Consider the following 12,737-nt stretch of genomic DNA (forward strand, 5'->3'; position numbering starts at 1 on the left):
ATTACTAAAATATGGTGAAAAGTACTGTGTACTTCCTGCTGCTGGATGTCTAGAACAGTATACAAAGATTTCCAAAACGAGTGAAAACATTTGCAAAAAGGTTGGAACATCCAGTTCACCAACTTGCATTTATGTCTTTTCCTATATCAAGCTTTCTTGGTAGTACTGTACAGTAGTCAGCAACTTACTTTTCTCTACAGAACTTCTGTAAAATGAAAACTAAATAAATACACCTAATTCACTGACAAAACAATTACATAGTTCTGTACATACATTTTCAGTTATTAATTCATGTGACATTGCAGATATACATTTTCATTTTGTTCCTTTAATGAAGAAATCAGTGAATCTTAAATGCTGACAACTTACATTGATTTCATAACTCCTGGCTCATTACAGAACATTAAAAAAATGGAAAATGAAATATGCTGTCTGCAAAACTAAGTTACATTATTTACATTCCAAAGACAGTGCTGACAGCTGAAAAGGAAAACAAAATGCATACTTAAGTGAATATTGTCCCATAGTGCCCAACTTTTAAATTACAAACTCAAACATTTTTACTGAGCTAGTATTTGTGGAGGACCGATCATCTTCAATATTAACAATAATTACAGCTAAATATAGAATGGCAGAACAAAACTGTTTCCAATCTAAACTTTGTTGAAAATAAAACAAAATAATAACCAAATAATTGATGCCCTAATTGATCATGGAACCAGTCTCAGATGGTAATATTTTCTACAGTAGAGAAACCCTAAGTGTGATTTAGCATCTGTGATCTACAGTACTTAAGTCATTTCCAAATCACAGCACTCCTGGTTTAACACAGGTAATTAATATCATTAATAGGTCTAAATACACCAGCAATTTTTTCCATTTGCAGAACTTGCTCATTTTGTAACATATTGCTTTATGAAAATACTAGGTACACCTCAACTCTCTGAAGGTCATTAAACACAGCTGATGAAAAATGAGCTTTTTCTCCTTATAATTCATTACCATTGAAAAGCTAAGCACCTGAATCAGTACCAGTGGGGGAAGGCATGCAGGATTGAAAACACATGAGTATCTCCATGTCCCACGTTCAATTGTATTTCAGCTGGATTTTTTCCCCTCCATCTTTTTTCAAATACAGGAATCATATCAGTTTGTTTCATGGGTTACATCTCTAATAACAAACAAACATTTTAAGTAACCGAGATGAAGGGGCAAACTGTTCAGATAGAAGGATACTATATGCTGTAGTGCACTTCTTAAAACAAAAACTTATTTACTCCCCCGCCCCCAATCCCACCCATGAGAATTTCCACTGTCTTATAATACCATGATCTGAAGTTACAGAGTTATTGCGCAAGCATTATCCTATACATTTTCTTCAGTAAATTTCCACCAGTGTTCAGAAAAAAAACACTCATGAAATGTTATTTAAGAAATTATAGCTTAACCATATTTTACAGCCTTAATTCATTGGCAATTTTGGAAGCAATGTTTTTGAAAGCTATGGATGTTCCTGATATTCGCTTAAATCGAACTCCGTTAAGTGACAGTCTCGGCAGCTTGCAAACCTCCATCTCCCACTGGACAAGATTTTCTGCATGTCCATCGCCGTGAACACAGAAGAGCAAGAACCGTTCACGCTGTTCATAATCACAATTATTTGCATCAAGAACCTTTCTGATCTCCCTCATCATGTCACTGGGATCCATGGAACTGGTTGTTTTCATACTCCAGGTAAACCTAAGTGAACGAGGTTTTGCTTCTTTGATTTCATCTTTTTGATCCCCAGATACATTGCGACTGCAGAAAACAAAAAAAAATTGGAAAACAAGTCATTAGAACACAAATCTATATTGTGTTGCACCTGATTTTTCCTTTCATTTTTATAAATAATCTAAATTTGTCAATAAAAATGGAAAGCTGGAGTTGGTTTTGCAGCCTTTTCTCATTTCTAAAACTATGAAAATGTTGCAGGAATTAATTTAATAGTAGTGTTATCTTAATTCATAAAATTATTTTTGAGCTGCTCAATGTCAATAGAGCAGTAAATCTGGAATCAATGACCCAATTCACAAGCAGAAAAAAAAAGTTGCTCAAATCATTCCTAGCTGGGAGCTTCACATTACTTGTACAACTTTATACATCACCAAGTGCATCTCCAGCCTCTCTCAACAGGAAGTTGAAACATATGTCAGATTCTATTAGATCCCTGGACACATTTAAAATTTAATACAGTTTGTTTTGTTTGAAGGAACATGAGCACTACATGCATCTCATTACAACTGAGTTATCCAAGAAATTGAACTCTATGGAATCATAAAAGCACAGGGTTCCCTTAAGAGAGAATATATTATAGTGCATATCAAATTGCAACTGTAAACAAGTGCATGAGTCTTGAAAATGTACAACAAAATTCTAAGTCTTACATTTGTACATATAATAAATAAAATGGAGCTTTGCATTACAATATTCAAACTGATATCTTTATGATTTAGAAAGATTTAAAAAATGTTTCAACCTATATAGAGAAAATGTTAAGGTAAAACAGGTTTTGAACTGAGGCTCAGTTGTTTATTCTTTTCTGTCCATAAGGTGGAGCTATGGAGTCAATACTTGGTAACCAATCACAAAAGCACTTCCAGGCTTCCACAAGTAGGTTAAGTTTAATTACAACTTTGTATTAATGAGATTCAAACACCACAGAAACTAGGATTAATTTTTTAAAAATTAATCACAATTTGATTTCAAAAATAACTTATTTCATTAGGCATCTGCAATACAGAGAAACTCACTAGCACATTCTTCAACCCTGAAATTGTTTAACTGGGTTCAAACACAAGATACAGGAGCAGGCTCCCTAGGAATGTTCTATCATTCAACAAGGTCATGGCCAAACTTCCACCTCAAAATTATTTTCCTGCCCTATCCCCACATCTCTCAATTTCCATATGTTAGTTATATGGCCTAACCCTTTTATTGAGACAGCAATATCTAGTTGTGTATTCCTCAAAGGGAAATATCCTCTTTACATTTACCCAGTACACAGTCAATGCCGGGAAAGAATTGATCACCAAAGAACCTATTTGGAGGGCAGCATTGGTCAAGTATGCAGTTATTAGATTTGAACTGTAGGTGGTATTTACAGAAGGCAGATCTAAATTTGTATTTCAGTTTGCTGAATTAAATGAGCCAATTTCAAAGACTTTTAAATGTGTGGTATATTTACCCCTTCAAATTCTTTAGTTGAACCAGGACCGCTGTTTTTTTTTAATTGGCATTGCTATGGAGCAAGGAACATCTGTTTAGCTGCTAGGATGTCTGCTATACAAAATTAGCAAATCTCTAGACTTCCAGTGCCAAGATTCTGCTTACATTTCTCAGATGTAAATCTCAGATGGTAACAAGGAGCTGTACATGGGTGAGATAGTTTGGCTGGTTGAGTGGCATTGCCACTTAATGTCACACTCAGCATTAGCAAGGCAAAGGATTGACTGCAGACTTCAGGAGGGGGAGGTTGGGGGAACGCACACACCAGTCTTCATTGTTGGATCAATTGTGGAAAGGGTGAGCAGCTTCAAGTTCCTAGGTATCATCATTTCGCTGGCTTGATCCTGTGCCTAATACATTAACGTAACCATGAAAAAGGTATGCCAGTGGCTGTACTTCACCAGGCATTTGAGGAGATTTGCAAACACTCTTGCAAATTTCTATAAATGTGTGCTGGTGAGCATCATAGCCTGGTATGGAGGCTCCAAAGCACAGAAGGTTGCAGATTCAGCCAGCTCCATCACAAGCACAACTCTGGCCACCATCAAGGACATCTTCCACAGGCAATGCTTCAAGGTGGCGGCATATATACATCACTAAGGGGTGGGGGTGTGGGGGGGGGGAAGAGTGAGAGTGTGTGTGTGTGTGTGTGTGTGTGTGTGTGTGTGTGTGTGTGTGTGTGTGTGTGTGTGTGTGTTGCTTGTTTGTTTTACACGCGTGCACCATCTTGTATTGTTAGGACATACTAGCCTGAAATGATTTATAGGTCTGCACTAAACTAGAGGAGAACTAATTTTCTAATGGGAAGGTTTGCTAATACTGCATGGTGGGGAGGGGGGGAAGGGAGGTTAAACTAACATTACAGGGGGATGGGAAGCAGAATGCCAGAACTGATAGTAGAGTGATTGTGGAGACAGGTGTTGATAAGACCTCAGACAAAGTTCGGAAGCAAAAAGCTGAAGGTTGAGCATGGGGGCACTAATGTTCTGAGCTGCATATAGTTCAATGCACGAAGTATTGTAGAAAAGGCAGATGGGCTCAGGGCCTGGATCAACACATAGAAATATGATATTGTGGCCATTAGTGAGACTTGGTTGCAGGAGGGGCAGGACTGGCAGCTCAGTGTTCTGTGGTTCCATTGTGTTAGACATGATAGAGAGGGAGGGATTAGGAAAGGAGAAGTGGCATTACTAGTCAGGGAAAATGTCACGGCAATGCTCGGTCAGGACAGACTGGAATACTTGTCTATAGTGAGGTTTAATGGGTGGAACTGAGGAATAAAAAAGATACGACCACATTAATGGGGCTATAGATAATTTTAACTTTCCATATACTGCAAAAGAACCCGATGGGTTAAGAGTTAGGCAAATTCATTCAGGAAAGTTTCCTTAATCAGTACATAAAAGCCCCAATGACAGAGTGTGCAATACTAGAGCTCCTAGTACGGAATAAGACAGGGCAGGCGACAGAAGTTTGTCTAGAAGAACACTTTGCATCTAGCGATCATAATGCTATCAGTTTCAAGGTAATCATGGAAAAGGATAAGTTTGGTCCTCAGGTTGAGATTCTAAACTGGAGAAAGGCCAATTCTGATTGTATCAGAAAGGATCTAGTTATTTCTCCTTGGTCTGTATTATTCATTGATATCCTTTATGATTGAGAATTTTGTCAATCAATTTTTTAGTTCTATAACTACTCATGTTAATTATAACAATGTATTCCCAATAACTTTGTATTACTACTATGTCATGTTTATATTTTGTGAAACTAATAAGAAGATTGAAAAAGAAAAAAGAAAGGATCTAGCAAGTGTGGATTGGGACAGGCTGTTTTCTTGTAAAGGTGTACTTGGTAAGTGGGAGGCCTTCAAAAGTGAAATTTTGAGAGTATGAAGGTTTGTCAGTCAGAATAAAAGGCAAGGATAACAGATTTGGGGACCATGGTTTGAGAGATATTGAGGCCCTGGTATGAAAAAGAATAGGAGGTGCATAGCAGATAGGAATAAACGAGGTACTTGAGAAATATTAGAAATGCAAGAGAGTACTAAAGAAAGATATCAGGAGGGCTAAAAGAAGGCATAAGTTTGCTCTAGCATACAATGTGAAGGAGAATCCTAAGGGCTTCTACTGCTATGTTAAGAGCAAAAGGATTGCAAGGGACAAAATTGGTCCTCTGGAAAATCAAAGTGGTTATCTATGTGTGTAGGCAAAAGAGATGGGGGAGATCTAAAATGGATTTTTTGCATCTGTATTTACTTCGGAGACAGACATAAAGTCTAAAGAAGTGAGGCAAAGCAGCAGCGAGGTCATAGACCCTACACAGATTACAGAGGAGGAGGTGTTTGCTGTCCTGAGGCAAATCAGGGTGGACAAATTTTCAAGGCCTGACAAGGTGCTCCCTTGGACCCTGCGGAAGACAAATACAGAAATTGTAGGGATCCTAGCAAAGATATTTACGTCATCCTTAGCGACAGGTGAAGTACTGGAGGATGAATGTTCTACTGTTTAAGAAAGGCTCCAAGAATAAACCAGACAATTATAGGCTGGTGAGCCTGACATCATAGTGGGAGAGTTATTGGAAGGTATTCTAAGACACCAGACTTATTGAGTATTTGAATAGACAGGGATTGATAAGGGATAGTCAGCATGGCAGGTCACGTCTAACCAACCTTATAGCATTTTTGAGGATGGTACCAAGAAAGCTGATGAAAGATTGTGTACATGGACTTTAGCCAGGCATCTGACAAGGTCCTGCATTATAGGTCAGTCAAGAGGTACAGTCTCTTGGCATTCAAGATGAGGTAGTAAATTGGATTAGACATTGGCTTTGCAGTAGAAGCCAAAGAGTAGTAGTAGATGGTTGCCTCATTGACTGGAAGCCTGTGAGTAGTGGAGTGCTACAGAGATTGGTGCTGGTTTTGTTGTCGTTTGTCATCCACATCAACCATCTGGGCAACAATGTGATTAATTGGATCAGCAACTTTGTGGATGACTCCAAGATTGGGGGTGTAGTAGACAGTGAGAAAGAGCATCCCAGCTTGCAGCGGGATGTGCATTAGCTGGAAAATGGGCTGAAAAATGGTAGGTGGAATTTAATGCAGACAAGCGCGAGGTGTTGCACTTCAGTAGGACCAGCTAGGTAGGTCTTACATAGTGAATGGTAGGGCACTGAGAAGTGCAGTAGAACAAAGGGATCTAGAAATACAGGTCCATAATTTGTTGGAAGTGGTGCCACAGGTAGATAGGGTCATAAAGAAAGCTTTTGGCATACTGGCCTTCACATATGAGATGGAATATTAAGTTGAAGTTGTACAAGACATCGGTGAGGCCTAATTTGGAGTATAGTGTGCAGTTTTGGTCACCTACTTACAGGAAAGATGTAAATAAGGTTGAAAGAGTACATAGAAAATTTTCAAGGATGTTGCCGGGTTTGATGAACCTGAGTTAGAAGGAAAGGTTAAGTAGGTTAGGAATTTATTCCTTATAAGGTAGAAGACTGAGGGGTGATTTGATAGAAGTACCCAGCATTATGAAGAATATAGATAGGGTAAATACAATGCTCACTGAGGATGGGTGAGGTCATTGGTTAAGGGCGAAAGGTGAAATGTTTAAGGGAAACACGATGGAAAACTTCTTCACTCAGAGGGTGGTGAGAGTGTAGAACGAGCTGCCAGTGCAAGTGGTGGATGCAATTTTGATTTCAACGTTTCAAAGAATCTGGATATGTACAAATATGAGAGGGGTTTGGAGGGCTATGGTTCACATGCAGGTCGATAGGACTAAGCAGATTAACGGTTTGGCAAGAACTGGATGGGCCTGTTTCTGTGTTGCAGTTTTCTATGGCTCTAACTGCTTGCTTTACATCTATGCCATCTTGCCACTACTACTAGAGCTACAACTACAATAAGAACACCACCATTTTAACAACTGCACATTTCTTTTTATGCATTGACTTGGCCAATGGGTCTTTCTACCCAGAAATTACTACAACGTAGGATCCTTCGAACAACTGGATAGAAGCAATTTTTATTCAATTGAATTTCCTTATTTAATTAGATTTAATTAATACATTGGATTTCAGTGCTATTTAGAATTCTAAAGTCAAAGCCTTGTTTCTAATTCATATTTCAACTTTCCATGCTTTACAAATCAGTCAACATTTCAACAATTTGATAAAAGATACCAATAATTTCTAAAAGGTTTATCAATGAATTGAGGCACATGCATTTTGAATGGCAACTTTTTGTTGCACTGTGGTAAATTTGCTAGATATATATAGTCTTCTCACCTTGAGCCCTCAAATCTCCCGTTTCTCTCAGGTTCAGTTGGGACCCTCAATGAGAGCAATCCGAAAGCACGAGTAAAAGAAGAAGAAAATTCTTAAAACTGTGTAACTTAAGTCTATTGCACACGAAGACTACACCAAGGAAGCTCATATGGAATGCAGACAGAAAAATATACACTTTCATATGACCAAGACAAATCTACTTAATCACACTGGAATATGAAACTTTTCAAAACTATATTTTAGTAGCAAAACTGTTTGTTTCTGACAGATGCAGAGAAAATCAATTAAGTGCTTATTGCAAACATTTCTATGATATCCCAAAACTAGAAAGAAAATGAAAATCAAAAAAATTATAGTTGTTGGAAATCTGAAATAAAAGCAGAAAATGCTGGAAACTCTCAGCAGGTCTGACCGTATCAGGCAAAATAGAAACAAAGAGCCAAAGAGACTGCAGATGCTGAAAACTGGAGCAAAAGAAAAAAGCAACCTGGTGGAGGAACTCAAATTCCAGCTTCCTCTATGTTCTGTATTCTACCTTGCAATTGGCTCCATCTGCCTTTCATCTCTCCACTAATGGTTCCTATTATCAGCTGCTCTTGCGGCCTTTTAACCCGGACAACCGAATAGTCCCTAATATATCCAGATGGACTCTTGACCTCACAATCTTTATCTCACCAAGGTCTTGCTCCTTATCGTCTGCTTGCATTGCATTTTCCCTCTAACTGTTGCACCTTTTTCCGCATTATTTTTACTTTGTCCTATCTCAGTGTACTGAAATGCAAAACAAAATGTTTTCACGGTCTATTGATACATGTGAGAATAATAAATTAATTTACCTTGAATTTCCCATCATCTTCTTCTCCTTCCCCTTCCCCCACCTGTATGCGTCTGCCTCCCTCCCCAATCCCATCTGCTTCCACCTGTCAACCACCTGCTTACCTCCCAACTCCATTCTCCTCTCCCCACCTGGCTCCATCTGTCTATCATTCTGCACCCCTCTCAGTACCCCTATCACCTACTTTCCTGTCTCATACCTCCTCTACTCTTCATACCATTTATCTTCCCTCTCCATGAGCCTAAAGCTGGTGGAAAAGGAAGCTGTGAGATGACCAGAGAGGCTGTAAAGGCATACTGAAATACAGAATGCTAGAAAAATATGGGTCATACACAGCATCTGTGCAGAAAGAAAGATTTAACATTGGAGTTCAATGACTATCGATCAAAACTTGGAATGTTGGAAGATGGCCATGTTTTAAGTTGCAGAGAAAGGAGAGGATATGAAAAGGGAATTTTTGTGACAGGCTGGAGACCAAGGGACAATGGATGACTTACTTGGAGAGGGGAGGGGGAGAGGGGAGGAGAGGGGAGGAGAGGGGGAGAGAGGGGGAGAGAGGGGGAGAGAGGGGGGGAGAGGGGGGGGAGAGGGGGGGGAGAGGGGGGGGGAGAGGGGGGGGGAGAGGGGGGGGAGAGGGGGGGGAGAGGGGGGGGAGAGGGGGGGGAGAGGGGGGGGGAGAGGGGGGGGGAGAGGGGGGGGGGAGAGGGGGGGGGAGAGGGGGGGGGAGAGGGGGGGGGAGAGGGGGGGGAGAGGGGGGGGAGAGGGGGGGGAGAGGGGGGGGAGGGGGGGGAGAGGGGGGGGAGAGGGGGGGGAGAGAGGGGGGGGAGAGGGGGGGGAGAGGGGGGGGGGAGAGGGGGGGGAGAGGGGGGGAGAGGGGGGGGAGAGGGGGGGAGAGGGGGGGGAGAGGGGGGGAGAGGGGGGGAGAGGGGGGGGAGAGGGGGGGGAGAGGGGGGAGAGGGGGGAGAGGGGGGAGAGGGGGGAGAGGGGGGGGAGGGGGGGGAGGGGGGGGAGGGGGGGGAGGGGGGGGAGGGGGGGGAGGGGGGGAGGGGGGGAGGGGGGGAGGGGGGAGGGGGGAGGGGGGAGAGGGGGGGAGAGGGGGGGAGAGGGGGGGAGAGGGGGGGAGAGGGGGGGAGAGGGGGGGAGAGGGGGGGAGAGGGGGGGAGAGGGGGGGAGAGGGGGGGAGAGAGAGGGGGGGAGAGAGAGGGGGGGAGAGAGAGGGGAGAGAGAGAGGGGAGAGAGAGAGAGGGGGGGAGAGAGAGGGGGGAGAGAGAGAGAGGGGAGAGAGAGAGAGAGAGAGAGAGAGAGAGAGGAGAGAGAGAATGAATGAATAAATGGGCAAGTTTTGTTAAATACAACCAATTTTTTGGAGAAATTGTAAACAGAAGAGGAAAAAGAACACCACAATAGAACTGAAAGATATAGAAAACAGCAGTTGCTGGTAACTTTGAATAAAGGCAAATGCTAGGAAATAATAACGTGGCTTCATCACCCTCTATCAAGTCATCCATTGATTTCTTGGTCTCCACTCCATGATGTACATTGTTCTTCCCATCCATTTTCTCTGCAACTTAATCCATTCCTGTTTATTCAATTTTCCCCAATTTCCAATAATCATCAACCTGAAACATAACTTCTACTTCTCTCTCTACAGCTACTGCCTAACTTACAAGGAATTTCTAGTACCTTCTGTTCTAGCATCTTCCTTTTAGAATTAAAAGATTTTTGGTCTTGGCAATCTCTTTAGACAGCTTATGAGTTAGTAATATTTGACAAAGGAAATATTATATAAAGAAAATTTAATTTATGTAGTTTATTGGTACAGTGTAACAGAAAAAATTTTTTTAAAAAGTGAGAAACTACAAAATATTAGTTCACAGAGGTAGGACTACTTTATATGAATCATAGAATGTTAATGTGCAGGTACAGGTTGTAGATTTTTGGTAGACCAGGTTCATATTCTTCCTAGTAGATTGAAACATGTAATCTTTTAAAGGCAGAGATTGGTGTATTCTGAGTACATAGAAAATCAGGGATTGAGGTTTAGTTCTAAAAAGGTGGAGTTGATTTGTATGATCATCCAAATAATATTTGATTTAAAGTGTCAAATTGAATTTTTCTGCATTCCTGCTGCTGGACTTCATGAAATTTTGTCAATGGGTTGAGAGAAGGGTGCAAGGAAAAATGCATGTTCCCAGAGTTCAAGCCTAGACAATTCTGGGATTAGGCAGATGGTAGATGGAGCCAAGCAATAAACAGACACCCAACAGTTAATTAAAGGAAACATTACAAAATTGGAAAGCAACATGTTAGCAAAAATGTGTGATGACTTACTGTGAAATATGACACAAACAGCAAGATTTTAAATGCTCGATTTTGTTGGAGGCTGGGAGGTCAGCAAGTGCAGCATTAAAATACAGGTCTGGTAGAGTCAAAGAAATGAATGATGGTTTCACGATCTGATGGACTGACAACAGCAGTAGGAAAAATGTGCATTATGGAAAATAAATTTTCTTTGTGTGGGACAAATCAAAGGTGGTGATGATGCAAAATTTGGCTGAGTGGTGCCACAATAACAACCTCACACTCAATGTCAGCAAGACCAAAGAATTGATTATAGACTTCAGGAGAGGGAAACCAGAGATCCACAAGGTGATTCTCATTGCAGGATCAGAAGTGGAGGGAGTTAGTAATTTTAAATTCCTGAGTGTTACTAGTTCAGAGGGTCGGTCCTGGAACCAAGTGCAATTTCAACAAAAAGTACAGCAGCACCTCTACTTCCTCAGGAGTCTGCCGAGATTTGGGAAGACATCCACAACTTTGACAAACTTCAATAGATGGGTAATGGAAAGTGTATTGACTGGCTGCATCACAGCCTGGAATGGAAACACCAATGCCTTTGAGCAGCAAATTGTATAAAAGGTAGTGGATTCATCCTCTACAGCACATGAGCACATCTACAGTGTCTATAAAAGTATTCACACCCCCTTGGAAGTTTTCATGTTTTATTGTTTTACAACATTGAATTACAATGGATTTAATTTGGCTTTTTTTGGCACTGATCAACTGGAAAAGACTTTTTCATGTCAAAGTGAAAACAGATCTCTGCAAAGTAATCTAAATTAATTAGAAATAAAAAACAAAATAATTGATTGCGTAAGTATTCACCCACTCCCTTTAGTATGACACAAATCATTAATGGTGCAGCCAATTGGTTTTAGAAGTCACATAATTAATTAAATGGAGATCACGTGTGCAGTCAAGGTGTTTCAATTGATTTTAGGAAAAATACACCTGTATCTGGAAGGTCTATCTGCTGGTGAGTCAGTATCCTGGCAAAAAACTACACCATGAAGACAAAAGAACACTCCAAACAACTCTGCAAAAAGGTTATTGAAAAGCACAAGTCAGGGGATGGATACAAGAAAATATCCCAGTCACTGAATATTCCTTGGAGCACAGTTAAGTCAATTATCAAGAAATGGAAAGAATATGGCACAGCTGTAAATCTGCCTAGAACAGAGCGTCCTCAAAAACTGAGTGACCGTGCAAGAAGAGGACTAGAGAGGGAAGCCCCCAGAGACCCATGACAACTCTGGAGGAGTTACAAGCTTCAGTGGCTGAGATGGGAGAGACTACACATACAACAACTGTTGGCTGGGTACTTCACTAGTTGTAGCGTTATGGGAGTGAGGCAAAGAGAAAGCTACTGTTGAAAAATAGTCATACGAAATCCCAGCTAGAGTTTGTCAAAAGGCATATGGGAAACTCTGAAGTCAGCTGGAAGAAGGTTCTATGGTCTAATAAAATCAAAACTGAGCTTTTTGGCCATCAAACCAAACACCACACATCATCAAAAACACACACCTCTACCGTGAAGCATGGTGGTGGCTGCATCATGCTGTGGGGATGCTTCACTACAGCAGGCCCTGGAAAGCTTGTGAAGGTAGAGGGTAAAATGAATGCAGGAAAATACAAGCAAATCAGTGAGAAAAATCTAATGCAGTCTGCAAGGGAATTGCGACTTGGGAGATTTGTTTTCCAGCAAGACAATGACCCCAAGCATAAAGCCAAAAATACATAGTAATGGCTTAAAAACAACAACGTTAATGTCCCGGAGTGGCCCAGACCTCAATCCAATTGAGAATTTGTTGTTGCACTTGAAAAGGGCTGTTCACTTACAATCCCCATGCAATCTGAAAGAGCTTGTGCAGTTTTGTAAAGAAGAATGGGGAAAGATTGCAGTATTCTGATGTGCAAAGCTGATAGAGACCTATCCACACAGACCCAAGGCTGTAATTACTGCCAAAGGTGCATCTACTAAATACTGACTTGAAGGGGGTGAATACTT

At 41.0% G+C, this 12,737-nt stretch overlaps 1 protein-coding gene across 4 annotated transcripts in view; it reads right to left on the reverse strand.

The window, feature by feature from the left end:
• Positions 1-308: 308 nt before the first annotated feature.
• Positions 309-12,737, reverse strand: part of mark3a (MAP/microtubule affinity-regulating kinase 3a) — a 178,579-nt gene continuing 166,150 nt past the window's right edge. For 2 of the 4 annotated variants that reach the window (XM_072269960.1, XM_072269950.1), the window contains 2 exons: positions 7,555-7,599; positions 309-1,800 (listed from right to left, as the gene is read on the reverse strand). In XM_072269960.1, coding sequence (XP_072126061.1) covers positions 1,455-1,800; positions 7,555-7,599 — 391 coding nt within the window. In that variant the 3' untranslated portion in view covers positions 309-1,454. The remainder of the gene's footprint in view (positions 1,801-7,554; positions 7,600-12,737) is intronic. The other 2 variants (XM_072269970.1, XM_072269978.1) reach the window with 1 other exon arrangement.

This window comes from Mobula birostris, chromosome 1 (assembly GCF_030028105.1).
Source record: "Mobula birostris isolate sMobBir1 chromosome 1, sMobBir1.hap1, whole genome shotgun sequence".
Lineage (NCBI taxonomy): Eukaryota > Metazoa > Chordata > Chondrichthyes > Myliobatiformes > Myliobatidae > Mobula > Mobula birostris.